At 36.5% G+C, this 27,639-nt stretch overlaps 13 protein-coding genes across 13 annotated transcripts; 9 read left to right on the forward strand and 4 right to left on the reverse strand.

Annotated features, from left to right (window-relative positions):
* Positions 1 to 2,682, forward strand: C9374_011786 (uncharacterized protein; the record flags this gene model as incomplete). Its single annotated transcript, XM_044687479.1, has 1 exon — positions 41 to 2,682. A coding segment is annotated over one exon (2,642 nt), but the record flags the coding sequence as incomplete, so codon positions are not given.
* A 618-nt stretch (positions 2,683 to 3,300) lies between these two features.
* On the forward strand, positions 3,301 to 4,158 carry C9374_011787 (uncharacterized protein; the record flags this gene model as incomplete). The annotated part of the gene is made up of 1 exon (XM_044687480.1): positions 3,301 to 4,158. One exon carries the CDS (start codon positions 3,301 to 3,303, stop codon positions 4,156 to 4,158), a length of 858 nt encoding a protein of 285 aa, XP_044542872.1.
* A 103-nt stretch (positions 4,159 to 4,261) lies between these two features.
* Positions 4,262 to 5,399, reverse strand: C9374_011788 (uncharacterized protein; the record flags this gene model as incomplete). The annotated part of the gene is made up of 3 exons (XM_044687481.1): positions 4,262 to 4,857; positions 4,922 to 5,083; positions 5,309 to 5,399. The coding sequence occupies 3 exons, from the start codon at positions 5,397 to 5,399 to the stop codon at positions 4,262 to 4,264; spliced, it is 849 nt and encodes a 282-aa protein (XP_044542873.1).
* A 464-nt stretch (positions 5,400 to 5,863) lies between these two features.
* C9374_011789 (uncharacterized protein) lies at positions 5,864 to 7,307 on the forward strand (the record flags this gene model as incomplete). Its single annotated transcript, XM_044687483.1, has 5 exons — positions 5,864 to 5,887; positions 5,999 to 6,136; positions 6,216 to 6,692; positions 6,748 to 7,161; positions 7,215 to 7,307. 5 exons carry the CDS (start codon positions 5,864 to 5,866, stop codon positions 7,305 to 7,307), a joined length of 1,146 nt encoding a protein of 381 aa, XP_044542874.1.
* A 133-nt stretch (positions 7,308 to 7,440) lies between these two features.
* C9374_011790 (uncharacterized protein) lies at positions 7,441 to 8,900 on the reverse strand (the record flags this gene model as incomplete). The annotated part of the gene is made up of 2 exons (XM_044687484.1): positions 7,441 to 8,276; positions 8,480 to 8,900. The coding sequence occupies 2 exons, from the start codon at positions 8,898 to 8,900 to the stop codon at positions 7,441 to 7,443; spliced, it is 1,257 nt and encodes a 418-aa protein (XP_044542875.1).
* A 374-nt stretch (positions 8,901 to 9,274) lies between these two features.
* C9374_011791 (uncharacterized protein) lies at positions 9,275 to 10,649 on the forward strand (the record flags this gene model as incomplete). Its single annotated transcript, XM_044687485.1, has 2 exons — positions 9,275 to 9,710; positions 9,814 to 10,649. 2 exons carry the CDS (start codon positions 9,275 to 9,277, stop codon positions 10,647 to 10,649), a joined length of 1,272 nt encoding a protein of 423 aa, XP_044542876.1.
* A 249-nt stretch (positions 10,650 to 10,898) lies between these two features.
* C9374_011792 (uncharacterized protein) lies at positions 10,899 to 12,644 on the forward strand (the record flags this gene model as incomplete). Its single annotated transcript, XM_044687486.1, has 1 exon — positions 10,899 to 12,644. The coding sequence occupies one exon, from the start codon at positions 10,899 to 10,901 to the stop codon at positions 12,642 to 12,644; it is 1,746 nt and encodes a 581-aa protein (XP_044542877.1).
* A 224-nt stretch (positions 12,645 to 12,868) lies between these two features.
* On the forward strand, positions 12,869 to 13,989 carry C9374_011793 (uncharacterized protein; the record flags this gene model as incomplete). The annotated part of the gene is made up of 3 exons (XM_044687487.1): positions 12,869 to 13,065; positions 13,337 to 13,351; positions 13,587 to 13,989. 3 exons carry the CDS (start codon positions 12,869 to 12,871, stop codon positions 13,987 to 13,989), a joined length of 615 nt encoding a protein of 204 aa, XP_044542878.1.
* A 626-nt stretch (positions 13,990 to 14,615) lies between these two features.
* On the reverse strand, positions 14,616 to 15,272 carry C9374_011794 (uncharacterized protein; the record flags this gene model as incomplete). Its single annotated transcript, XM_044687488.1, has 1 exon — positions 14,616 to 15,272. The coding sequence occupies one exon, from the start codon at positions 15,270 to 15,272 to the stop codon at positions 14,616 to 14,618; it is 657 nt and encodes a 218-aa protein (XP_044542879.1).
* A 543-nt stretch (positions 15,273 to 15,815) lies between these two features.
* On the forward strand, positions 15,816 to 17,962 carry C9374_011795 (uncharacterized protein; the record flags this gene model as incomplete). Its single annotated transcript, XM_044687489.1, has 2 exons — positions 15,816 to 16,157; positions 16,406 to 17,962. The coding sequence occupies 2 exons, from the start codon at positions 15,816 to 15,818 to the stop codon at positions 17,960 to 17,962; spliced, it is 1,899 nt and encodes a 632-aa protein (XP_044542880.1).
* A 217-nt stretch (positions 17,963 to 18,179) lies between these two features.
* Positions 18,180 to 19,202, reverse strand: C9374_011796 (uncharacterized protein; the record flags this gene model as incomplete). Its single annotated transcript, XM_044687490.1, has 1 exon — positions 18,180 to 19,202. One exon carries the CDS (start codon positions 19,200 to 19,202, stop codon positions 18,180 to 18,182), a length of 1,023 nt encoding a protein of 340 aa, XP_044542881.1.
* Positions 19,203 to 20,717: 1,515 nt separating this feature from the next.
* C9374_011797 (uncharacterized protein) lies at positions 20,718 to 25,365 on the forward strand (the record flags this gene model as incomplete). Its single annotated transcript, XM_044687491.1, has 3 exons — positions 20,718 to 21,882; positions 21,951 to 24,157; positions 24,229 to 25,365. The coding sequence occupies 3 exons, from the start codon at positions 20,718 to 20,720 to the stop codon at positions 25,363 to 25,365; spliced, it is 4,509 nt and encodes a 1,502-aa protein (XP_044542882.1).
* A 576-nt stretch (positions 25,366 to 25,941) lies between these two features.
* On the forward strand, positions 25,942 to 27,344 carry C9374_011798 (uncharacterized protein; the record flags this gene model as incomplete). Its single annotated transcript, XM_044687492.1, has 2 exons — positions 25,942 to 26,647; positions 26,704 to 27,344. The coding sequence occupies 2 exons, from the start codon at positions 25,942 to 25,944 to the stop codon at positions 27,342 to 27,344; spliced, it is 1,347 nt and encodes a 448-aa protein (XP_044542883.1).
* Positions 27,345 to 27,639: the final 295 nt, after the last annotated feature.

The raw sequence follows: 27,639 nt of genomic DNA on the forward strand, positions 1-27,639 counted from the left end.
AATTTAGCCCACGCTTTACATATTGAAAACACTACTCCAGAAACTCTAGAAATATTGATATTTATTAAGGATGGCATGGAAAATGAATATATTGAAACAATTTCTACGGTTCAAATATCTCCATTTCGAGGGAGCTCGAACGACTTGATTGCTCTTATCATGAATGATACTTATATTCCATTGATTTGTCTTTATGACAAATCCCTCGATAGTAGCTCTGAAGATATTTTGGAACATGTAGCTTTAGAAACTGCAAAAAGAACCGTAAAAGGAGAGGACATTTCTGGTTCACTTGCTAGATTAAGTGTTATTTCTTCACTCAATTGGACTTCAACCGATGTAGCTTCAATAGTGTCCTCTCACATCGGGCATGTGTTAAATAATGCAACACACGTGTCAAAACAAGAAAAAGCCAATAATGGATATGTACGAAACAAATTGTCTATCGTAGATGTTTCAAATATGCTTGCTGTGACTTCCAATTTACTCTCAAAAGGATTTTCATCAAATATTACTGAATTTTGTGAGAGTATTTCCTCACTTGTGCTGAATTATCAAATTCCACAAATTTCCGACTCGCACGTTTTACAAAGTACGACATGGGTAACTTCAGAATTAATTAATGTTACAGTGGCTTCATTTAGACAAGAAAAACAGTTGACAAGTGCAACTCAATTCTCAGACGTTAATCTCGATCTCAATTATATTCTTAACGAATATAACGGATTTTCTTCCGAAGTGGGCCTCTCCATGATTATCTATGCAAGTGACGTGAAAACTGACATATATTCGTTGAATAATTCCATAGCCTCATTTTCGAAAGAATTTACGTTTTCAAAGAATGGTGTTGTTGTTCCTCTTACGAATCTTCAACGACCTATATATATTCAATTTGACTCTCTGTTAACCATTCACAATTCTTCCGATATTTCTTGTAGATTTTGGAACGAAACAACGCTTTTATGGGATAACAATGGATGTAAATTGTTCTCATTTAACAACATAACAGGAAAGATCACATGTGAATGCTCTCACACCACATTGTTCTCAGCTTTTGTTGAGCAAAATTCAACTTCTCTTTCAGGAGAACAACGAACTCAAGTCTCTTCCTTATTTATTACTCAAATAATTTTTGGATGTTTGTATATGATTATATCTTTGACGTTGTTTTGTATACTATTGGTGTTTAGAAAAGAACAACCTATTACCAGTCGAGTATGGACACCATTTATTGGAACCATTGCATTATTTGTAAACAGTTCATTACTCCTTGTCATTCAAAGAAGCGTATTATTGGCAGGCCAGAACAATATGACTTTTCAACAAGTTGAAGAAACACCTCAATCAAGTACAGTTCAATGGGAAAACGGAGATTTAACTTCAAATATCATTGCAAATATTGTGACCATTATCTCAAATACTTTAACTCTGACTGCTGTTGCAGCTTATCTTTACCAAGTTATTAGATATCAACTTTTGAAATACTTTTATGAGAAGATGCATCTAAAATTCGAGAAGGAGAAAGTAGCATTGATCAAAGTTGTTAAGTATTTCATTTCTCCCAAAACCATGGCAGTCATTTTAGTCTCTTTTGGAATTGGAAATATGGTTTATTGGACCCTTTTGGTTATTTTGATAAGATGTTCTGTAATATCCAGATTAACGTATACTCATGTCGTATCTATCTCATATACATGTCTGATAATTATTATGGGCATTGGAATTTGTGGTGTGGTACTTTTGGATTTTATAATGTCAAAAATGAGCTCAAAGAAGAATTCCGATCGAGTAGACATTCCAATCTCATCCACAATTGGAAAAAAAGATTTCAAGACAAATGTAGAGAAAGTTTTAAAGCCTCTTCACAATTTCATACACTGGCTGGTTGTACTAGATTCTCCGCTTTTTTTCAGAGTTGAGATGTTATTGTTTATGATTTATTTTGTTTGTCTCGTGTGTAGTCAAATTATTGGCCTTTCTGGACTTAGTTTTAGAGCAGCAAACAATTCCAACAATCCTAATATTTTGAAGAATATTCTTACAAACGACGCAATTTCATTAATATTCGAAGTACTTTACATTATTGTCTATTTATTTGTATTTGGAGGCTATTCTCTTGTGGTAGTTCTTGTTAACAAAATTAAGAAATTTAAGAAAATTGGTCCAAAAGGCAACGAGGAAAATGTGTTTAGAAATAATGAAATGATGAACGTGTTAAGACACACAGAAGGGAAAAAATTGTTTGCCAATTATTGTAAAAAAGAATTTTCTCTCGAGAACTATCAACTATGGACTGATTTAGAACATCATGAAGATATCGTGAAAAACCAACCACTGAAAAATGTGAAAGACTTCATATCGTTACTTTATAGAAAATATATTGAACCTAATGCTGTCTCTGAGGTTAATATTCCCTCTGAATGCAGAAAGCAATTTATTGCAATGCTACAGAAACTTTCAACAAATAACGACAACACCAGTATTGAATTGACCACCAACGCATCCAATGATGCAAATTTGGAAAGAGAAAATGTGAAAAAATGTTTGGACAACTTGTTGGAACAGATTGTGTTGAATCTTGAAGATACCTTTTCTCGATTTTATTTTTCTGCAGATTACGAATACTTTTCCAACATCATGAAGAAGCAACAAGAAATGATGATCCAATCAAACTTAATTTAATGTTCATGCAACATCGACATCACCACAATTTGACACAACATCAAAATCATGACATTTCTCAACGCAAGAACATCTATTTCACAATACCAGATGTCTAAAATTACTTTTTATTAAATTGGATTTGCTCTCACTTAATTCAAAAAAAAATTCATCAAGATCGATCGGAAGAGATGTCGTACGAACCTACCTCGATTCAACTTGATCCATATTTATTTGTGAAAATAATCTCATATCTACCCTATTTCTATCAACATGTATTTAAACGAGTTTCAAAGAATATTTATGAAGCCGTTACAAACCACCATCATGATTCAATTATGGAAAATTATAATACCAAATCATCATTAGAAATTCATGATTTCAAGCTTGTGGAATTAAACGATTACTTTAAATACAAATTACATTTCAAGATGCAGGATCCGATAGAAATTGCAACCTTTATTTAGCGTGGATTTCTATTTTTCACATTTTCATTTATCTGATGCATGGAAATATAATTTTTCATGCAGATGTTTGGAGACGTCAGCTTCTCACAGAGTGTCACGTTTTTACAATGAAGGATCTCGAACTCGCATCAACAAGAAATCACCCAAAATCACATCTGTGGAAGGATTTGAAATGTATTTTAAGAAGTGTGCGGATAACTTGGGGATCTGTATATCATTACTACCAAGACCTGCCATTATTTCACATCAATTATTTGTTACGACCTTTCCTGTCAATGTAGATTTGGATTGGAATCAAGCGCTTTTTGTATTTCGAAACAAAATTATTAGCACTTGTGAGCCTACTTTGTTAGCTCCCACCCTCAATTCTATGGACAAATATGAAACCTGTTCTGTGTATTCCTTTCTCTTTAAACCTGTGAAAAAACTAGCATTTGACACTTATTTGAGGACAAAAAAACCAAAGCTATTCATTAACGAGTATCAAGCATTTCTGAAGCATGAATTAGTGCTGAATTGTCTGGATAGATTTCAAGTGTTACTTAAGATTGCTCAAGAGAATACATATGAGGTGCAGTTTATTCTCTCAAAACAATTCTCAACGACACCTTTATACATCTTGGAAGAGCTAGATGCGTTGACTATTTCAAAACACAAAGAATTGTGTAAACAACTCAGTCTAATTCCTCCAAAATCGTCCAATAATGCAATCAAAAAGAAACAACTGAAAACTTTGGAAGAACAACAACAAGAAAACGACTTGTCTTTTAAGAATTTTAAGCTCTTTAATTGGAGAAATGATTTATTGCTGAAAACGTTAAACATTTCTGAAGAAGAGTTTCACAACATGAAAAGAAAAGAGCAACATCGTGAAAGCAGAGCAACAAAAGATTCTTCATCAAGCCAAAAGAAAAATCATTCCTGTAGTAACCATCCAATGGCTATATTGGGAGATTTCAATACTTGCAAGGATTATTATTACAATGATTATTATTATTCACATCCATATTATGAAGAGGATGATGAATAAGTATGGTTATCTTCCAATAACACAAAAATGAACCTGGAATGTCTTTTGAGAAATGAATAAGGGAATTTGTTGTGGCACAACTCTTTTGAGAGATTCGACATTATCAATAGTGACCACCTCTTCGGGATACTCTCACCTTCAAATTATACGGCTTGAACGTAAAATGAGGTGAGGCCAACACAGGATCCACATTTTCATCGTTGATTAACTCAAATTGATAATTTTGAAGAATTCTAGTGAGCACCATCAGCATTTCGTACAAGGCGAACTTGTATCCAATACATTTTCGGATACCCATGCTGAAAGAAACCAACGAATAATCAGAATGTCTCTTGTTCACTTCATCCGCATTGACAAATCGATCTGGATGGAAGGTATGGTGCAATTCCCAAACTTGGTCATTCTTATTGGCTTGAGTAATCAAAGGATGAATAGCAGTACCTTTGGGAATTTCGAATTTTCCAAGTTGTGTATTCTTAATGCATCGTTTGGAGAGAGAGCCTACAGGTGGATGACAACGTAAAGTTTCATGAATAATGGCATTACAAAACACAAAAGAATCGTAGAGTTGAAAAGAAGGATCTAACTTGCCATTTTGAAGAACCTCGTCAACTTCTTGATGAGCTCGTTTCTGAATTTCAGGACGTTTGGCCAACTCATAAATTACCCATTGCAGTGTATTGGAACTTGTTTCCGTGCCTACATTTTGTTCATTTACATCCCAAAGGTAATTGTCGATAGGGTGAAAATAACTCTCACTTACCTGCCAAAAAGAGAAGTAATGCATTCGATTTAACATGATCAGTAGTCAAATCATTATTTTCAATGTTTGCTTTCACCATCAAGCTCAACAAATCTTGTTGTGAAATCTCTTCACCTTTCTCAATCTTTTTCTTTCTCTCCACAATAAATTCATCCAAAGTGTCTGACCAATATTGAACATTTTGTTGGGCGCCCGAACACTGAAGGAGAATCTTTTCAAGCGAAGAGTTTTTCAATCGCTTCCTTCAACTGTTGACCTTTCCTGACAAGATTAGGGTTAGGATTCTCTGGGTCTGGAAAGATACAGATGGAGGTTCCAAAGACGCCTAAAATATTTCCATAATTTCAGTGTTAAAATGCTGACCTAATTCGGTGAATGGTAACTTACTCTTAGCCAAAACATCCAAAGTAACATTAGTGAAATCATTATTGGCAACCCGTCTAACACCATGGTTCCTTTTTCGTTTTGTTCCATACATGCCTCCCACTAGGTCTTGATCAACTGATCTGTGGTTTTGACAGCCACTTTACACATGAATTCCAAATTTCCGCTCGAAAATGCAGCTGACAACACTCGACGAGGTTTTTTCCAACGTTCAGTGTCGGGAGCAGATAGAATACTCTCTCCAAATATTTCAACGACTTTGAGTTTGTCATCCTTATTAAATAAATGTTGTTTTTTGGAACGTACCTCTTTCAACATGCCACGATCAGAAACCATGACAATGTTATGGAAAGGAGTTGAGATGCGAAGGGTTTTTGTTTCTTTATCCCATATTTTTCAATGATTTGTATTATTTCAAATTGATTACCAATGTAATGATAAGGAGCAAGCATCGGGCTCACGCAATGAAATTTTGGGTGGTTAAATGTAAAACAACAGTTGCAACATTGGAAAACCATTCCACCTCTTCCTCTTTTAATGGTCTTTACAAACAAAAAAATGTCTTTACAAGTTCCGTTAATGGTGAGTTGACACTCTCAACAATCGGAAAAAGCGAAAATACTGAACTGAGAGAATGAATACCTATCATCATTTTAATCCCGATTTATTGAATGTTTTAAATATAATGATCAGATTGTTCATGGTGGAGCATGGAGCATTCCGAACGAGATGGAACAAGATCATATTCGTGGAACCTATAAAGCCATTGCACAAGTATATCCTGAATTGTTGAGTGGAGAAATTGATGCGGAAGAGGCAGTAGTGAGAGCTGTGAGTTTTTAATGCTGCTTTGAAAATAATTTCAAAAATCAAAATGAAAATTATCATTCAATCACAATTTCACACAAAGATTTCAATTTTGGAGAATGATGAAACATTTGATGCCGGTAAAGGATCTTTTTTAAATTTGAAAGGACAAGTAGAAATGGACGCCTCTATTATGAATGGAACTACCATGAAATGTGGAGCTGTATGTGCCATTCAGAACGTGAGAAATCCCATTCGAATTGCCCAACGAGTCATGAATCAAACTGAACATGTGTTATTAGTAGGAGAAAACGCTTTGGAGTTTGCAAAATCAACATGTAAAAGTGAGGAGGAACATAAGGAATTATTTGTCGAGAGCGTAGAAGAATTATTGACTACACGAGAATTAGAATTTTTAGAAAGTATTCGAAATAATGAAGAGTTTACAAGTAGGACAGTTTTTGAATCAAAAATCGACTCACACCCACCGCCTTCAAAGAAAGGTACTGTTGGATGTGTGGCACTGGACTTGAATGGCAATATTTGTGCTGGCACTTCAACAGGAGGGACTCCAAAAAAGGTACGTTTTTTAAGAAGATCGTAAGGTCATGTTGTGAATTATCAACCTCCTACAGTGTAAGTTTTCACGTAATAGTATCAAAAAATTTAACAAGTTGAAAGTACCAGGACGTTCAGGAGACACTGGGATCGTTGGCTCTGGAACTTATGCAGACAGCAGTGTAGGAGGAGCATCCAGTACGGGATGGGGTGAATCCATCATGAAAATTCAAATGACAGGAACAGTGGTAAAGTGGCTCGAATTTCATAATACACCTACTTTGCCAAAAACAGCATCGATTTATTCACACTTAAATTTTGAAAGCTCCTCAAACATTCAACATGACGCTGCACAAAAAACAAATATGAACAAAGAACAAGTAGCCATAGAAACCATTATTGAATATTTGGATCAAAAAGTTAATGGCCTTGGAGGGCTCATATTTCTTTCAAAGGAGGGAAAGTATGCTGTCTCTCATAACACTGATAAGGTAAGTTGAACAACACGTGCTGTATTCAGTGGTCTAGAGTGTCATCTTTTTAGATGAGTTTTGCTTTTGTCCCTCATGACACCATTAACAAGGAAACTGGCCATTTTGAAGTGGTTTCCATTGTTTCACGCAAAAAAGGGTGTTGATTTTGCCATGTGTGACGAAACAACACGCCTTTCTACCAGTGCCCTATACTCAACAATACGCTATACGTGTGTGCACAATTTACAATACACCAATTCCTAGAATTATGTTTGATTTATTATTTTACACATGTCATCACTCTTCATCTTGAGTAGAATTTTCTACTGCCTCGAGTTCTTGCTCAGAAATGTCATTTTGCATAGGTATTGGAGGCTCTTCATCCCCAACTTGTCCCTCTTCGGTTGGTGCCTTGATTTCGTCTTCCTCTTGATGGATGTGTTCATGTGCATCATCAAGTGGCTCCTCAGTTTGATTATGCTCCTGTTCGTCCTCATAACCATTTTCATACTTGTCGTCTTGCTCGACATCATTGGAATTTAGTCCGTCACCTTCCTGTAAGTGATCATCATTTGTTTCTCCTCCTAGATCTTCCTCCTCTCCTTCACTAGCTTTCAATTCTTCTTGTTCACCCTCAACCTTATTAGCCTCAATTCCAGTACCAATAACCTCGAGACCCTCCATAACTTGTCCTGATTCTTCTTCCGTCTCTTCTTTCACATTTTCAAAATCATCGTGGAGACGTCTCTCAATAACATTTTCGATAGGTTCCTCTTCCCTTCGGTGTTGAATGTTATCAATTTCTTGCAAGACGTCCTGTCGAATTTGTTCTTGAGTAGCTTCTTTTTGATGCTGATGATCGATTTGTTGCTGTTCCTTTGGTTGCTGGCTACTTTGAGAACGGTCAACTTCGTGTTTTTCTTCAACCTTTCCTTCGTTGCTCTCAACTGCATTTTCCGATTCTGATCCTTTTTGCTCAGATTTCATTGACGGTTCCTCTTTCACCTCCAGAGGTTTTTGTACTCCTTCTTTTTGAGAAGAAGATTCTTTTTCCTCAATGGTTCGACGAGAAGAATGTGAATTGTTGTTGTTTTTACAAGGTGAGGTGCAATGATAATTGTATAAATGAATACCTAATTGTTGCACGAATCAGATAAAACGTCCTTGATACAACAATTTTTTTGTTTGTATGCAAATCAAAGATGACTTGTGACACCGGTTACAGTTGGCGCTTCAATTTTACAATTCATATCCAAATGTGTCATTCCCATTTTATTTAAAGGCAAAACACATACCGAGATAAGTACTATTCAAAGGCTCTTCTTCAGCAATTCACATGATTTTTCCAAGGAAGCAGTACTGTCACCACAAAGCCACTCCTTCATCAAGTAATAACAAATATTTTCTCTCACTGTTGAGTCTTGAACCTCAAAATAAGGATTCAATGTTTGGGCTTCATTCATGACATTTCCCTGAATATTCTCTTTTTCATATTGTTCATCATATTTATCTTTTCGTTTCTTCTTTTGAGAAAGGTGTTTGTTCCCTCGAGCCAACACTCCCTGAACAATTTCGTTCGTCATTTGCAAAGCGATTTGCATGGGAGAAATTCCTCTCTGCCTCATGTTGGGAATGGAAGACTTCCATACATCACATGTGGTATATATTTCAAGTTGAACCACTTGATCGCCATCTGCAGTAAACATACCCCAATCATTGATTTGGGAGGATTTTACAAGATACTTTGTTGTTGGCATTCTGTGGTGGTAGAGTTTTAGCGTTTTTTTGTTTGATCGTTAAAGCCTTATTATACATGTATGAGTATACATGTGAAAGCATGAGAATTGTAGTTTTTCAAATATTTCCTTAATCGAGCTGGTATTAGGGTTCATATTCCTTTTTGAGAGTCACGATCTCAATTTGCCAATGAAAAAGATCAACAAGGAACTGGAGAAAAAGTGAAGGGGACAAGTGCCAACACATTTCATCGACGAAAACAAAGTGAACATTAAATTGATTGATTCAACAGTGGATTTATCGTCACTGATGTTGTCTCAGGAGAATTGAACACTTTTAAATCAAACAAGCCCCCCACTCCGAACAAGTTCCAAGTTTAAACAAATCAAAAAAAATGTTTCAATCCTTCACAAAGGCCTTCCAAAAATATTATCACCATGAGCAGCAATACTCAGCTCTTCTTTCATCCGTACGACGAAGAAATATACTGAGCTGTCATCGGAATACTCTCTACACCTCTAAAAATTCACAATATGATTTTGATATTGAGAAAATTAACAATCATCATCAATATCGGAACTTTCAATCATCGTTATCTCTAAACAACGTAAAAATTGCTTTTCAAGAAGTAGCGAATAAGAATACAGCATTACAGGAAATAGATGCACTGTTGGGAAGACAGAAGCCTCCTGCATTTGAATATATTTATGTGGAACCATCGATATTTACAAATCCAGTATTTTGGAATTCTGATTCGTCTGTTAATCCGTATGGACATGCTGCGATACGATATACAAACCCAGAAACTGGAAAATCAATGGTCATGAACAGTACGTGTTTTTACTTTTGGTATCATTATTGTCATTGTGTTACACATGGACCTCCTTGTCAATTGTCAAATTTCCTTTCATGTTTTATCACAAAATTTCACAGTTGTTGGAAAACCAGGCCATAGAATGGTCAATTTCATTCCAGCTGAAGAATATTTATTTGGACATCCATCGAAATGTTCCATTGAGGACGGAAATGAACAAGGAGGCATCTATTGTAGAACCATGATTGGCTTTCGATTCGAGGAATGGCCACAAGAATACATCACAGCCATGCATAACTATTATCAAAACGTTCAAAATTTAGGAGATGCCAAACTCGCCAAATACAGCATGGTACTAGGGCCGATTTATAATTTATTAAGGAAAATTAAATGGTTTTCAGGAGTGGCAGAAAGAGGAAACTGCGCTTTTTGGACCACACAAGGACTTGTGAATGCTCATGTACTTTCATCTGCAACCAGTTGGCCCAAATATTCTTGCATGAAATTATATACCAAAGTTGTTTTTAACAAAATTGAAATGAAAGAGAAATGGGAACAACTCAAACAACGAACCTCACAAATGATTGTTCCCAACGCACTTCAATCTTCATCTCCAACAATTATGATAGACCACGACGAAGAAGAACTCTATTCTCGAATTAATGAAAAATTCTTTGAAAAATCTGAAACCGAACAAGAACGATTATTGGCACCATTTTGGAAGAGAAGCAATTTTAACATTGTCACATATCGATGCAGTGACGAGAGCGTGAGTACTTCCTCCCTCAAAGGTTGGGTCAAACCATTTCGACAATTGGAACATTTAATCTTCCAACAAATGGATGAAATGGCCAACGTAGTCGTTGAAGTGAAAACTAAAGAACTGGATAACGATGAGGAAATGTCGATTGCAGTGCCATCTTTGAAGGAAGCCACTCACCGACCTTTTTGGTAATAACAGCGAAGTGAGAACTATGTTCAAAAAAAAAAAATTATTTCAATTACTTCAAAATTCACTGGCACCACTGGCGACGTCAAAACCATTAATTTATTAATCATTTAACTTTATTATAATAACTAAAATATTCATCTCTAGATAACAAATTTCACACAACACCTCTGAGGTAAACATTCCGATCATCTTTCTCTTTAAAATTTTATATTGAACTTTCATGATCAAACAATAACAACAACCGTCCCATCCATGAATGAACCATCACTCACACCACCATCAAATGATTCTTCCGAAATGGTCTTTCCCTTGACTCGTTTCATGGAACAAGTCGGATTCGATGTCTTTCAATTCATTCTCTCCTACTTACCTCCCATTCCCTATCTCTTTCAATTACAACGTGTGAATCAACATTGGAAATACCTCTGTTGTGAATGTATGAAAGAAGATTGCACTGAATTGTATTGGGATCTCTCGACCATTTCTGGTTTGAAATGTAAAGGATTTTTAGGAAAAGTTGAAGATAAATTACCACACGTGTATCAATATTTACATGTCGGAGAAAGCAACGACGTGAGAGGATTGGGATTTTTGAGAATTATTCTTTCACATTTCAAAAAAGTGAAACGCATGACTTTGAAAAATATGAAAATTTCAGTAGGGGTGCTTCATGCAATATTTGTCGAGTGGAGAGGAAGAGTGAAAGAATTATGTTTCATTGATTGTAATATTGATTCAGTGAATTTAGGAAATTGGTTTCGCTTCAAGTTTGATAGTAGCGAAACTTTTCAAAATTCATATGGATTTGTCAATGGTCGTCATTTGAGAGAAATTGAAATTAGTGTCGAACCTGAATATGGTCAACCTATCTTAGATGGGCTTTCTAGATCTGAACTCGAAACAATCATTTTACGAAATTGTTCGTCCACTTCCGGTTATTATTATGATATGCGATGCTTATTTGGAGAATTAATGGGATTGTTGAAATGTTTTTTGCCTCATCTCAAATATGTGGATACTTCAAACCTATCTCCATCGACAGACATGGATAAATTGATTGAAGAACTTGATGTTAAAAGATTTTTTCCAAATGTGGTATTCCAAAAGAACGTGTACACGATTGCATGTCAAATGATTAAGGACGGAATTGATTATCATGAAGTAATGAGGTGTTACTTTGATTATTTTGTGAGTGAATTCAAATTTCGAAGAAATCGATTGATTGCTTATGCCAGCCGACACTTGTCAAATTTTTCTGAATTTTCACAGTTTCACAAATTCGTTGCTAAACCTCTATTGACCTTCTTCTCTATTCATTCTCCATTTGGAATTGATACTGATCAACAAGACATTCAAGGATACAATATTATTCAATTGGCTCTCATGCATGCCAACACGGATGTATTAACATTTATTTTAGAATATTTAACATGTTTGGAAAATTCAACAGAAACAACATCATCCCAACAAGAATTACAACAATTATTTTCACACAATAACAAGCTCGATGGAAAGAATGCAATTTTCTCATGCATGTCACAAGGACGAGAACAACAATTACTAACGCTACTCCACAAGTACAAAATTTCATTGAATCATCAAGCTCTCGATGGTAATACCGTTGCACATTATTTGTGTCATTTTGGACAGTTACAACGGATGAAATTTATTTTGGAAAAAGTATTGGAACTTGACACGGATCATGTTGCCAAAAAATCTGTTAACGTTTCTGAAGTGAAATACTTTATTGATTTTGATATCAGAAATAATGAAGGAGAAACTCCTTTGGATTTGTGTAACAAGTACAAAATGCATTCCATGTATTCATACTTGAAAGACCGTGCCAAGCAATTAGGAATTTCTCATGTACCTCAATACACGTTTTCAACATCCCAAAGCAACAATAATACACAACAGGCTTCATCACCAGATCAGGCAAGTTTTGGTGTAGTGATGGCTTCATCATTGAGGTCATTCAAATGCTGCCAATTACTCTAATATTCACATGTTTAAAGAGAGGTTGCTCCTCAAAAGATTCACAGCAAAGAAACCTCCAAGAATGTCTTGGACAAATCCATTCTGTCAATCCAAACAGCCCACGAAACAAGGAACTCTTCTCTCAAATGACACTTGACACGAAGTAATGACAGGCAAGTTACATTAAAAAAATTCAAAACTCAATCTTCCTCTCCTTGTACATCATTCAACAATAACAACAAAATATGGCAGGAACAGAAATCAAAATTGTTACAGTTGGAGACGGAGCCATTGGTAAAACTCTTCTTCTCATGTCTTTTGCCTATGGAAAGGTTGTCGATACCAATTATATTCCAACTGTTTTTGACAACTACAATTCAAATGTGAATTATAAGGACGAACTTTATATTTGTGGTTTATGGGATACAGCTGGTCAAGAAGAGTAAGTGTTCAAATGATTGTTGTTGATGGTGATGATGACTATGGGATAACTGTGATGTTGTTGATGACCTGATGAACATTGTGTGACCATAAATTCAATGATTGTGTTCCTCTCCATTGAACGGTACACTTTGCTGTGATGGAATAATTATTATTATCGTGTGATGTGAATTTTACAATTCATGATGATGACAATGTTATGATGATTACACCAATTGAACGTGGTTGACATTTGACGCCATTTTGTAATGATCACCATAATCTCACAATAGATATGACCGTATAAGGTAACGTAATGACATTGTCTTGCATTATAATATTGACTATTTGACATGATTCATCAATCTTACTTTTGTGTTTTCATGGTATCTTCAACTTTATATGTTGTCAAATTTGCTCATCACTATAACACTCGTCAATTTTGATAACTTGTCATCTTCTCACAATCACTCCTCATGATTGACCGTATCCTCATCAAAAATACTCTCTATTCATCATGTAACTCTCTCTCACACCAAATAGACCTCTCTCTTATCCCGATACTGACGTCTTCTTGTGTGCCTTCTCCGTTGTCAATCCAGACTCCTTCGAAAACATCTCAAGCAAATGGGTTCCAGAAGTGAGACATCACTGTCCCGATGCTCCAATTGTTCTCGTGGGAACAAAAATCGATCTTCGTTCCGATCAAGATGTGATTCAACAATTGCAAAAGAAGGAACTTGCTCCAATTACAAAGGAAAAAGGAATCAAGCTTGCCGAAGAATTGCAATGTGCCGACTATCGAGAATGTTCTGCCATGACTCAAGAAGGCTTGAAGGAAGTGTTCTATGCAGCCATTGATGCAGTCATGAAGATTAGACGAGCAAAGGAGAAGGAGGATGAAAAGAAAGGAACTGGAAAGGATAAGAAGTGTCTGATGATGTAAATCCTCTTTGCTTTGATTAATTTATATAGTTTGAAGATTTAGTGATGATGAGCCTTGTTATGAAATATTTCAATAGTAGAACAAGTCTTCACCCTATGATTACATTTTACAAATAATAATATTCACAATTAATTGATGATGATAACTACGTGTTGCAGGAAGCGGATGGTCATTAATCCTCCTCTTCATCTTGTCTGTACATAAAAATATAATGTTTCTCTCATCATAGTCTTCCAATTCTTACCTTAACTCGCGAAGAAGCCTTGGCCATTACCCTTAATTTTCATCATCATCTTCAATAACGAGTTTGGGAGAGTGGTCTGCTTCATATTCGTAAATGAATTTTTTTTCGCAACCGTAAACGAGCAACGTTTAAAACTCGTCCTTTTTTGTTTCCTTCAAATTAAATGATGTTACAACTTGGATGATGAATTTGTCTAACTCAAGTGTATGACGGTCAGTGATTATACACAAAACAATTATGGTCTTCATTTCCCCATCTGACAAGGACCAAAAGCAAAAAGGTCAACAACACTTTACAACTTTTGAATGAACCTTCGATCGTTTCGCAATAAATTCACACAACCTTTTTTTTGTCCAAGGACTCGCATAACACTCCTTTCAATTTACTTTAATGAAATGCTACCAATCATTAAAATCACTCCTCTAAAATCAATCATATTCACATTCGTGGTTAAATGAAAAGTACATGTGTAATCCACAGTTCGTTGAAACACTGATATAGAGGGCCTTATAATGGTCGCAAATTTATCTCCATTCGAATTAAATAATTGATAAATTCGTTCATCCAGAGATGATGAAGCTGAACTATAGGTCATTCTCGCGACTTGAGCTCCAGCTGCATTATAAAATACATATTGATTATTTCTGTAATCAAAAACGACTCGTCCAAACTTGACTAAATTAGAAGGATCTGACATGATGCATTCCCACAATTCATACGTATAATCTGAAAGCAAACTGGCAGAATTTCTCAAAACAGCACTTCCTTTTTCATCCATATTCATTAAATCCACACTTCCAGGTGTAGCCCAAGATCTATATTTCAATCGGGCTACTTTTGTTGTGACATTTGCATTGGTCGAATTGGTCAATGAAACTGTCATCTTGTAATCCTCTCCTCGAGTCATGACCAACACATCTCCCGATTGAAATGCTTTCAAATTCTCAGTCGAGTAACAATATTCAGGTGGCATACTATTCACAATACCAACGGGAATGAAAATGGCCAATAAAATAGCACACGTTCCGATAATAATCATTGAACGAGAATACCAATGAGAAGTTTTTGTTGAAACGAAGTGAGTGGTTTCATGATGATCGAATGTATGATCTAGTTGTCTAGTCGCAGTGGTTGACACAATTTTTTTTGTCGTTGCTTTGTTTATGACTATGTTGTGTTATCTCAGAAGAAATGCGATCCAGTTAACTGCTTCTGCTCTTTTCATGATGACCAAAAAGAGTGCTCATAAATGTCCTCAAAGAGTTCCACAAAGAAGAAGGAAAGATTTTCATAGAAAGATTTTTTACACATGATATTGTAAGGAACAAGTAAGAAAATGATTCACACCCAACCAAGCAACTCCTTGGTGCACATGTTGACCCATTTCAATGTTCCTTGTATGGACCTGGAACGTTGTGTTTTTTGCCGGAATCCAAAACTTGAAGCCTTCACCATGGAACACGCCAAGGACACATTACAATCGTATCACACATTATAATCGTGCGTCAAGTGTCAAAGTCTACCGTGCAACACAAAAACCCCAAAAAACATCAGCTAAAAAAACAACAAAACCACTCGAACGATGCAAAGAACCGTCAAGAGCATTCTCGCACTCGCTCTCTTCACCGTGTTGGTGTTGTGCTTCACCACCAAAACAGCCTTCGCTCAACAACAAGAAGAGCAACTCGCTGATTTACAACTCTTTGCCGATCAATTAATGATGTCAGACATGAGCCATCCTCGTTTCGATGAACACTTGGAAATGGTCTTGGCTGATATGGCATCTTATAATTTTGATATTGAAGCTGATGATGAATTATTGAATTATATTTCGACTTTGAGTGATGCTGAAGCTATGGCTTTGGCAAAGTCATCTGCCAAGTTTAGAAGATTCTTTAGAAGAGTTGGTAGATTTGTTCGAAAGGTAGGTTGTTTCATAATTGAAGTGGTTGTTATTGGATCGTTGATATTCATTTTCAAATTCATGATGATGCGCGCTCCATCGATGGATCGAATCGTTATTGTGAAATTTTCATCATCATTTTCACAACAAACTGACATGAACTTGAAAATATTTGTACCCGTTCATTCCAACTTCCAACAACAACAATACATTTTTAACACCACTATTACTCTCCATTCCAACCACCACCACCACCACAACAACAACAGGCCGGTAGAGCCATTGGTAAAATTGCCAAAGTTGCTGTCCCAATTGCTCTCACTGTCTTCTCTGGTGGTGCTGGTGCTCCTCTTTTGGGAAGTGTCGGTGGTGCCATTGCTAAGGGTGCTGCATTCCTCGGAAAGGCCAGTTCCATCATTGGTAAAGGACAAGCCATTTTGGGTGGATTGAATGCCGTCACAGGTGGTAAATCTAAATTCTTGAATAAGGCCACTGGATTCTTGAACAAGGTTGGAGGTGTCATTGGTAAGGGACAAATGTTCTTGGGTCGAGGCGCTGACATTGTCAGTGGCTTGAAGGGATTGAGTGGAAATTTGAAGAATTTGGGCGGGTTGAAGGGACTCGTCTCCAACTTCAAACCTTCCGAATTGTTTAAGGGTGCCAATGTCTTCCAAAAGGGTCAAAACTTTTTGAGTAAGGCCTCTGGTTTGATTGGAAAGGGTCAAGAAGTTTTCCAAAACTTGAATCAAATCACTGGTGGAAAGAGCAAGTTCATTAACAAGGGATTGAACTTTTTGGATAAGGCCAACTCATTCACTGGAATTGGAAAGGATGCTTTGAGTGGAATTCAAGGAGGTGTCAACTCGCTGAAGAACTTGAAGAATTTGAGAGGACAAGATTTGAGAAAGATGCTCACTTCAGGTGGACTTCAAAAATTCTTGGGACGTGCTGATGGAGCCATTGGAAAGACTCAAGATATTTTACAACGAGTCAATGATGTCACTGGTGGTAAGAGCAAGAGGCTTAACAAGATTTTGGGAGCTTTGGAAAAGGGTAGAGGATTCGTTCAAGGTGGAAATCAAGCCATTGGTAGTTTCAGAGATTTCAGAAGTTCATTGAAGAATTTGAAGGGTGTCAAGGGAATTGATGGAGCTATTCAAGGTGCTCAAGGTGTTTTGAACAATGGACAAAACTTTATTGGAAGTCTCAATCAATTGACTGGTGGAAGATCCAAGAGATTGAACAAGTTGCAACAAACTTTGGGTAAGGGACAACAATTCCTTGATCGTGGTGCTCAAGTCGTCAATGGTGTGAAAGGTCTCAGAAAGACCATCAAGAGTATGGATCCAAACTTGTTCAAGAATGTCTTTTTGAAGAATGAAAATGGAAAACTCCAAGTCAATCAACAAGGTGTGACTCATTTCCTTGGAAAGATGCAACAAGTGTTGGGAACTGGAAGAGATGTCTTTGAAAATTTGAATCAAGTCACTGGTGGAAAGAACAAGTTCATCAACAAGGCCCTCCAAGTCCTCCAAAAGGGACAAAATGGTGTCGAACAAGGACAAGAAGCTGTTCAAAAGGCTCATGACATTTGGCAAGCTGTTGAAAATGTTGCTCACAACATGAAGGTCTCATTGGAACAACCAACTGCTGAGGGTCCAGAGCAACCTGCTGAAGTTGAACAACAACCAGCTGAAACTCCAGTTCAAGAAACTCAACAACCAGTCGATGGTCCAGTTGCTGAAGTCCCTCCTGAACAAGCTCAACCAGATTTTGAACCAAACGAACAAGTGCCTCAAAATGTTGAACCAGCTGCTGCAGGATAAATTTCTCGCTGTGAATGATTTTTAATGTTGTTGTTCATTGTTTCTATTTTCATAAGAGCGTTCGATGTTGCAATTACGCTCATGTCTTGTTGCTTCTCTCTCATTCAGATCAAAAAGGCTTTTTCAAAAAGATCATCTGATGTGCTTGACGTTTCTCATTTCCGTTTAGAGTTAATGAACTGCGAAGCTTGAAACTGTTTTTGAATGAGCGTGGCAGTTATTTAAAAAACACCGAGTCAAATTGGTAGCCAATTACAGAATTTTGGACACACACAAATATTTCACGTGTCAGCTTGTGGAAACAAAGTCCTTTAGGCATTTCCATGAACGATTTAAATTCGTTCACAAGGCTTCCCTGACATGTGTACACTTTAAGCTTTCCTTCAGAAGATGGATCAGAAACGATGAAACGGTTATTGTAGGAGTCAAAAGCAATCGAATAGGCGTCATAGAAATCTATTGTTGAGCGATCTCCACACAAGAGTTGAAATTCCATACTATCATTTGCCTTTTTCATTTTAACAGCTCCTTTGACGAAGGAATATGAAATTACGAGCTCCTCGTTGAAAACGTTACAAACGTGACACGGTTCAAAACCACATTGAATGATTTTGATTTGAACTCCAGTAGTTAAATCCAAAACTCTTAAAAAACAATTACCTGAATCACAAACTACCAACTCTCTATCTCCGTTTTGATTGGTCACAATACACATTCCTAAAGCTTCTCTTGTAAATTTCTTGTTTTGCCAAAGGAAAGGAAACGAAAGATTTCCAGTCGAAAGAAATGTGTTTAGATCTACCTTACAAACACAGTATGAGGTTAGTAGAGTAGTCTCTAAATGACCCATCAGCAATGCATCATCACCTTCACCATTGTAATTTTCTTCAATGCACAAATAATGTGGAAAAAAGTTTTTGACCGAAAGCGAAGATTTGTGTTGTCGAGTGATCAAATCAAATACTTCAATGCTCTGCGTGCCACGATCATTCACCAAAATACAACCACAATTATAAGAAATGGTTACATCGAAAGGAGCAGAAAATTTAAATGGTAGCTTGGTAGTGGAATGTAAGGAGCGAATTCGGAAATTCTTGATGAGCATGGTTAAAAGCAAGTCATTGTGAGCCTCATAATCCGATCCGGATACAAAATCAATGAGATGAATGGTTGTGAGTGATTGTTTCTGGTCATTATTCGTTCGATTTGGTTCAACGTGATTCGAATGATTTGAAATCATTTTTTTTTGATTTCGAAATTGAAAAAAACACGGGTAGACAACTCGAGCGAGAAACTTTTCGCTGGGAATTTTAATAACACAACGATCATAGGATGATTTTATGATGGTTTCAATCCATCAAAACCTGCCAATGCAACTGATTGTTTCTGACACATAAAGGAAACACCACATCACTATTGGTGCGTCAATATGTTGAATTGGCATTACAAGAGCCATGGTGGCTACTTCTTAAAAATTTGTCACGTCCATGGAGGGCTGGAATTGTGACTGAGTTGAAGACAACCATTCCCCCTCATCACAACCACATGATCGACACCATCTCTCTCTCAAACAGTCATTACATACTTTCAAACCACAATCCTTGCATGGAGTTAGTGATAAACAGGGCTTGTGGCATGAATTGCACAGCAATGTTGGCATGTTTGGATGGCAGATCTTACAAAGGCCATCATAGTAACATTTGCAACATGTTGAATTTTGACATTGAAGGTATTTAGAAACGGCATTGGTTAGTCTGTGACAACATTTGCAATGATAAACTATGAATATAGAACATCATTGACATTCTCCATTGTAAGAGCATCGTTCACAAACAATATCAGAACAACAGGAACACAATATTAGTTCCGTGTAGTTGGAACAAACTTGGCACTGTCTCCGTTTGCAAATTTCTGAATTGCACCCACAAGTTGCATCACATATTCTTCCAAGCTTGGCACAATTACAATTCAAACAATTTCCTTTTTTACATCTACATCCAACTTTCTTCTTTGCTTTGTGTTCATCATCATTACTGTCATTAATTTTCTCTTTTCCTTTTAAGTTGGTTGGTATTGAAGTACTCGATAGCTTTCAATGCATCGTCGAGATTTCCATAAAACTTGATCAAAATATTAAGCAATCAAATAGCATCATAAAATGCACAATGTGAATTGTTGACATTTCCTAAATTAAAGTGTTCAATTATCATCCTCAGCAAAAACTGGTTTAGATTTCCCTTTCTTTGTCATTTTACGAGGAAGACAATTGTGTAAAGTCGATTCTGATTTCATTAATCGGAGAGAATCAACAAAGACAATATTGTCATGATTAAATTCAGAAAACTTTCCCAAAAATTCTTTGGCAAAAACTTTAAAATCCAAACGGTCTCCATTATGAGCTATTAAGTAAGTTTTTCCTGAGAGTTATTGTTTAAAAATTGGATAATATCATTCAAAATTGCCTTTCAATAGGCAATTTTGATCTTAAACTATTCAAGTTAAGTCCTGTTATTGATTGTGCTTGGTTACGCTTTGGTTGCCGTTGAATTGCGAGAGTAATAGGTGATGATGTATCTATTGAATTGTTTTTAATATATTCAGTAATATATTTGTGGTGTGTTGCAAAGTAGACTCTTCTTGTAATCCACTCCGAAAATTGTGATATTTTGTGGAGTACTTCATTTTGCATTGAGTGAACAGCAGCAACAGCGATTAGGCATGCCCATTTTTCTTTTTGATGAGGGTCTTCGAAAAAATGTCTGAAAACCAAACCGCCCTCGGCGATGAAGACACTTATCACCTTCGCCATCACGCCTCTATCAAAGAGGTCGCTGATCGCCCGCATACTGCAAACAAATCTCTCTCTGCTCAAAAATCGGCACATGATAAATTGAGAGAGGAGATGGAAAACGAAATTTTAGAAACTCCGTCCTCCGTCAATATAGCCAATTTGTCGGTAATACAACCCAGCACTGTATGCAACTCTCCTATGTTGTCGCAACCGGAGGTCTCTAATATTACTACAACCTCTGGCGTCTCAGTTTTTAGTACCTCGGCCATGACCGACGACCATTCTACCAAACTGAAGCGACATCATAAACTCTTCAGAGTGGTGGCCTTTACTACCAACTCTGTCGAAGAAGTCCTTGCAACCGTCGCAATGAATGCCGATGCGTTGTACGGTAGTAGAGTTGTCAGTGAATTGGAGTGCATTATTCTCTTCTTCAAGTCGCGCAAATTGGCAAACCAAGCAATATCTTCTGGTGCTAAGTCCAAGCTAACCATGATTCCTCAAACCGTCAAAACGTCATTCCGTTATAAGGTCGACAAAGACTTAGATAAGACTAATATGCACTCTATTATCTCAACTCTTGGTACTTCTATCAACAACATCAATTTTAGCAAGATAGATGATCAAGAGTTTTGGGCTATTGGTACTAATATTGAATTACCAGCCAATCATTTGAAGAAATTTAAGCTTTCCAAAATGAGAACAGATATCTCTCGTTTCCGTATCGCCTTTAACGGTAAAGAAAAAGATCTTCCTAAACTCAAGGGTGCCATTAGTTCCCAATGGAAAGTCAAGATTGAGAGTATCGAGTTGGCTAATAAGGTGGCTGTTGTTGGTGTCAAAAAGGATCAAATCACCAATAACATTACCAAGTTCGTCCAAGTTGGAAATCATAGTTTCAGAAACCTCTCATTCTCTACTAGAGTTGCCAACTCCATCAGTCACAGAATGGAAGCTGTTGAAAAACAAATGTCTGAAATGTCATCAGCTCTCCAAAAATTGACAAAGGAAATGGCTGTCTGGTCTGGAAAAAAGGTCACTGAAGGCTTTAATAAGATCAACAAAGCTATTGAAGAAATTAACCAAAAAGTCAACGCTCTCTTAGGCACTACTACTCGCAAGAGTAAAAGTGGGCATAAGAAGGGCCGACATTCCCTTTAATGGCCTCTCATTCTATAAGAAACTCCTTCAATTTAGGTACTGCTAATTTCGGAGGAGTTGGCTGGGTAAAACAATCTCAATTACTTACCCTAGCCCGAAAATATGAACTGGATATCCTTAATATCCAGGAAACTCATTTAAAATCCAGTACGGAAGACTATTGGAATGTATGGTATTCCAGGTCCTTCTTTCGTGGCTACTTAGTCTATACTTCCAACGCCACCGAGGGAGATAATGGAGCAGGAATTGCTACTATTGTCAAACCGTCACCTTTTATTAAGGTACTCCAATTCATCGAGCATATTCAAGGCAGACTATCAGAAGTCATTTTGGAACATAAATGCCTAGGTGTGGTCCGTATTTTCAATTGGTATGGCCCGGCTAACAAAAACAAATTAGAATTCATGAATAAGGCTCTCAATATTATCAACATTGCTGCTCAAACAGCGGTCTTGCATGGTGAACGTATTGTCATATTGGGAGACTTGAATGCCAATACTAAAACATTCAATAAGGTATCCTATGCTGCCCATGAGCGACTATTAATTGACCAATGTGACAAATTGAAGCTCTTTGATGTTGTTCCCATTCCAAACACACCTTCGTTCTCTCAACGCAACAAATACTCTCATGGTTTTTCTCGCCCGGACCATATTATTACTTCCCACAATGATTATTCTAATGTAGATGATGTTTCTACTGCTTATTCTCACAAACTTTTAACTATCTCCTTTCCCAGTAACCCTATTTTAGACTTCCCAGAAAAGTTCAACAAATATATTATTCATCCTAAAACTCTGCAATCCAAGATGAAGGAAATTAATAACGATTTTGCTATGGACAACCCTAGCACTCTCTTAGAAGCCCAAAATACCCTTGCTAAAATTGTGAAGAAATATGGCTCTCCTAGCACCGACAAGCCTTCACTGATTACTGATAATCGTAATGTTAGACAATTTCAGACGATCATTTTTGATTTGAAACAGTATCTTTATAAGCGTAAATATGTCTCTACTGTCACCAGCCAGTTCTTGAATAATAATTTTAGCCTCAACAATATTAAGGCTAAATTAGAGGAAGCTAAAGCCTCGCTTAACAAGCTTATTGGATCTCTATTGGCTGACCGTAAACGGGTCTTCGTGAATAGAATTAACAATCTTAGCTCTAAACAACCGTACTCCTATGCCTTCAGAAAAGAATTAGTCAGTTCTTCTATACTCAATGTAGTCCAAAGTAACCATAACTCGATAATTGTAGATCATTTTTCAGCCATGTTTAACACAGAACAAGAAGTGACTAAAACCCTTCCGGAAATCAAGAAAAATAATACTGTAGCCCAATGGAAATTCCAACATATCACTGCCAAAGAGTTGGGTAAAGTTATTTCTAAAACAAAAAATTCCATGGCTGGCTATGATAATATCTCGGTGCCGTTGTTGAAAATTCTAGACAACAATTCGCTCCAAGTACTTGCAAAATGTATCAATCACACAATTGACAGTGAAATGGTTCCTAAAGAATTGGGTATTGGTATTCTACTCCCATTACCCAAAGTCAATATGCCTACAAAATTATCAGACTTTAGACCTATAGTAGTATTATCTGTGATCTATCGCCTATTTTCTTCTATTATCAACAAACAATTCATGAATATCCTTGAAGAGGCTAATTTAATCCATACTGCTCAGCGAGGATTCATGAAAAAAGGCTCAACATTAGAGCACCTTATCAATCTTCGGACTGCCCTAGCATACAAATGTCAGCACAAACAAGAAGTATTCGCTATGGCTTTAGATATCAAAAATGCTTATGGATCAGTAATCCATAAAAGATTTATCAGCATTCTCAAAAAACATGGTTTCCGTAGCTCTGTCATTAATCTCTTGACATCCATGATTTCCAATAGCGTTATGAAAGTACTAGTTAACGGATTCCTATCCTCCCCTTTCGATGCGAATGTTGGAGTCCCACAAGGCGACCCTTCAAGTCCAGCATGGTTTAATCTCTATATTAACTCCTCAACTAATATACAAGAAAAACTAAAAGGAGTCCAAATATTTGATGTTACTATCCTTTTATTATTATATGCCGATGATATTTTATTGATAGCTAATACTAAGATTGAAATGAATTCCTCTCTTAAAAGCCTCGGCCGAGAGTTAAAGAAAATAGGACTCGCTTTAGCTCCCAAGAAATGCAAGCTCTTAGCTATTACAGCTAAATCTAAACTATCTAAAGCCCTAGTCTCTATTGGACAGGATACAATTGCCTCGTCTACTTCTATTGAATACCTTGGGGTATATGTACCTTTAAGGATAATCTTTCTTGGTCCTCTGATAACCCAGTCAACAAAATCTCGAATCGACTTGCATCAGCTAAAACTTCTAATCTATATCTCAACAGTATCACCACTACAATTATGTCTAAAATTATATCATTGCCTAGATATGCCTGTAGCTTCAATGGAATCAGTAAGAATTCTCTAGACAAAGCAGATATTATGGTTGCTAATTTTATCAGAAAGGCTATTGGATTAGATTACACATTATCAAAATCAGTCGTTTTTAATTGCAAACAAATTGGGGGTCTTGGTATTACTCGCCCCTCTATTTTATTCTCTATTGAACCTATTTGCACAGCAGTTAGATTATTCAATTCCTCATCCTCCATCACCAAAAATATAGCTTTGGCTGCTTGGAAAGATACTACTTTTAACGAACCATTTTGGAACCACGTGAAAAATATTGCTGCTCAAAATAATTGGTCTCTCCAATACATTGATGAACGATATTCATTTGTCAATGAATACGAAACCCCTGTCGACCCTAGAACTGAATTGCTAAACAGTGATAGATCAACCATGAGCATTTCTGGCCTTGGAACCTTAGACCATAATAGAATCTGGCATCCATGTACCATCTCCTTTTGGAACAATTATTCACTCAAACCATTCCAGCAACGACTGTTATTTGCTCACCTGCACAAAGCAGAAATCCTTAGAAATTTCGGAAAAGATTACCCTAATTGCCACATTTGCAACACCAAAGCCAACTGGGAACATGTATTCACCTCATGCGCCATGTGTAGCCCAGAAATCAAATCATTATACACAAAATGGGACAATAGTTCCCTCAAATTCAACGCCCCGCTTGTCAGACTTCCCTCTAACCATTCTCTCTCTTGTATTCCAATGGAGTGGAATGGTAGTATCAAAGACGAATCTCTCCAACAACTAGACCTATCTCCCCCAGCCTTGACTGATTGGCTAAATGAAATATATCTCTCATTCGCTGCTTATGTTGGCAGTTGTTACAAAAACGCCACTTGGAACAGTTCTACTGTACTCAAGAAGGCTAGAGGATATATAATTAAACCCAAAACTGCAAAATTTGCAACTGCTTGGGAAACATGTAGCAATCAGCTTGGCGAACTCAACTCCGACAACATTTAAACCCCACACATACACACCCATTAGACACACTCTCGTCGGACAATTGAGTACCTATAATTTGTTTATTCTTCAATAAACCCATCCCTGTATTTTTCTTTTTGATGAGCTCAAAAATTTCTGCCTTGCTCTTGTGATGTTTTGATACAAACTGAGAGTGTAAAATTCAACCAAAGCTCATTCAAATCGACAAGTTTTCTCGGTAAATCTAAATCTAAACATGTATGAACAATTAGTATTTTGCAAAAGTTGTAATCGATAATGATGAGAATTGTGTTTAAATCAACTCTGACGAATGCACACTTTTTTCAAAGGCTCGTTCTCACTTTTTACTTCATATAACTTCACCAACAAAGAGTATGTATAACTAGAACGCATAGAGAATCTACTCTCAAGAAATCAGATTTATTGAAGGCTTATTTGTTGTGTTTAACTATCTCTGATAACAATTTTCGAAAATCGTCGGGGTTGAAAAATGAGCTGAAACACCTTGTCCGCTCGCGAAGAATCTTGTCTCGAATCTTGGTCATTTTTACTGAAGGAGTTGGCCACCCATAGAAAAAAATTGATGAAAAAAAAATGACGGGTGGATGTTTTTCCTTCTTCCGAGCTCTGGAGGATGATGAAGACCAGCATCATGAGATGGAATTTAAATTGTTCCAAAATTATGGAGATTATATATTTACTATTTTACCACCGGAAATTGTTGATACAATTTTTGAATATTTACATACGTTTCAGTTATTGACATTAATGAGAGTGAATGTTTTTGTAGAATTTAGAGTTTTGAGATTTATAATAATGGGAGATAATGATGTTCAATATTTAAAAAAACGAGATGAAAGGTTGGGCCGGAATATCAAATCAGCGGTGTATTTTCCAAGTGCAAGTTTACATTTCTTCTTGGACGCATTGATGAGATACAGCAAATTGATGAAAAATTCAAATATTACTGCAGAGGACGACTTTGAAAGGGTTCTTCGAATTTATAGATTTAATTTAACAATATTTAATTGGAAAACTCTGCTTGAGCATAGCAATAGTCGCTCCTCAAAAGCAAATGTCGAACAAGTATTGAAAAAATTGCAAACGTTAATTGAAGCTTTTCAAATTCAAGAGTTGGTCATTGGATGCTTTGAACAAGTCTTGAAATGGTTAGATACTGCACTTAAGAACACCAAGCAACCATTACGAAGTATCAAAAGATTGACAGTGCTAAATTCCAAATCCAGATTTCACTTCAAACAACCTCAACAGTTTCACATGTCCAACCTCCCTCTTCAAGGTATGTGAGAGTTTTTTTAAATAACACTTGTGATGGACAACAGATGTTTTATACAGCACTACATGGATATTTAGTGAAATCTATAACAGATGTACAACACTTATGTGCTCAACAGAAACTTTGCAATAACTTGGAGTTTTTGACCATTGTAATATGTGAATCAGAAAGAAATACGCTTGATCTCGTGCTCAGAAATGTTTTAACATCAATGCCAAACCTATTATATCTCTCACTTGAGATTTCAGTCCCATTCTTTGAGAGACGATGCACGGTGATTATTGATGATCAAATGGTAGAGCTTTTACAACAATCCAAGTTAAAACGTCTCAAAATTCCAAAAGGGTATAAAACCACGGATGTGTCCCTAGTTCTGAATACGAACAAAGTTATCAAAAATTGTTTGCCGAAAGTGGAGGAGCTTCTGTTAATATGTAACATTCATCCACAGAATATTGAAATGCATAATGCATTGATGGTTCTTTTCCCACTACACCCCTTGAAAGAATTTTCATATATTCATAATACCTTCACCTCAGAAATCGTCAACCAAATGTCAATTACAGAAAAGTTACATGTTTACCATGTCACAGATGGCATGTTACCTAAGACACAATCAACACACATGACTTTGAATGGTAATAAGTCAAACTACACAGTGAGAATGAATGAACAATGGATTCCTTCCTTAAACATATAGTCTTTTCAGAATGTATGGTTGATTTTGAGACATTTCTTCCAACCAATGGATCATGGCTATCATCTCACTTGGAGACCATTGTAATAGAGCGGTCAAAATTCGCAATAGGAAAAAATATGACACCTTTTGTGAAGCTTATCCATAGATTACAAGAATTTGTTGTCGTAAAAAGTGTTTTCATTCAAACTGGGGATGGGCTTCATGTCTATGACGACATTGAGTTTGGAAAATGCAATCTTCGGAAAATTCAAATAGAGAGTTGTGGAGGAAATTGTGGTTTGATGTTGAGGGCACT

Source organism: Naegleria lovaniensis, assembly GCF_003324165.1.
Source record: "Naegleria lovaniensis strain ATCC 30569 chromosome Unknown tig051, whole genome shotgun sequence".
In the NCBI taxonomy this organism is placed as follows: Eukaryota; Heterolobosea; class Eutetramitea; order Acrasida; family Naegleriidae; genus Naegleria; species Naegleria lovaniensis.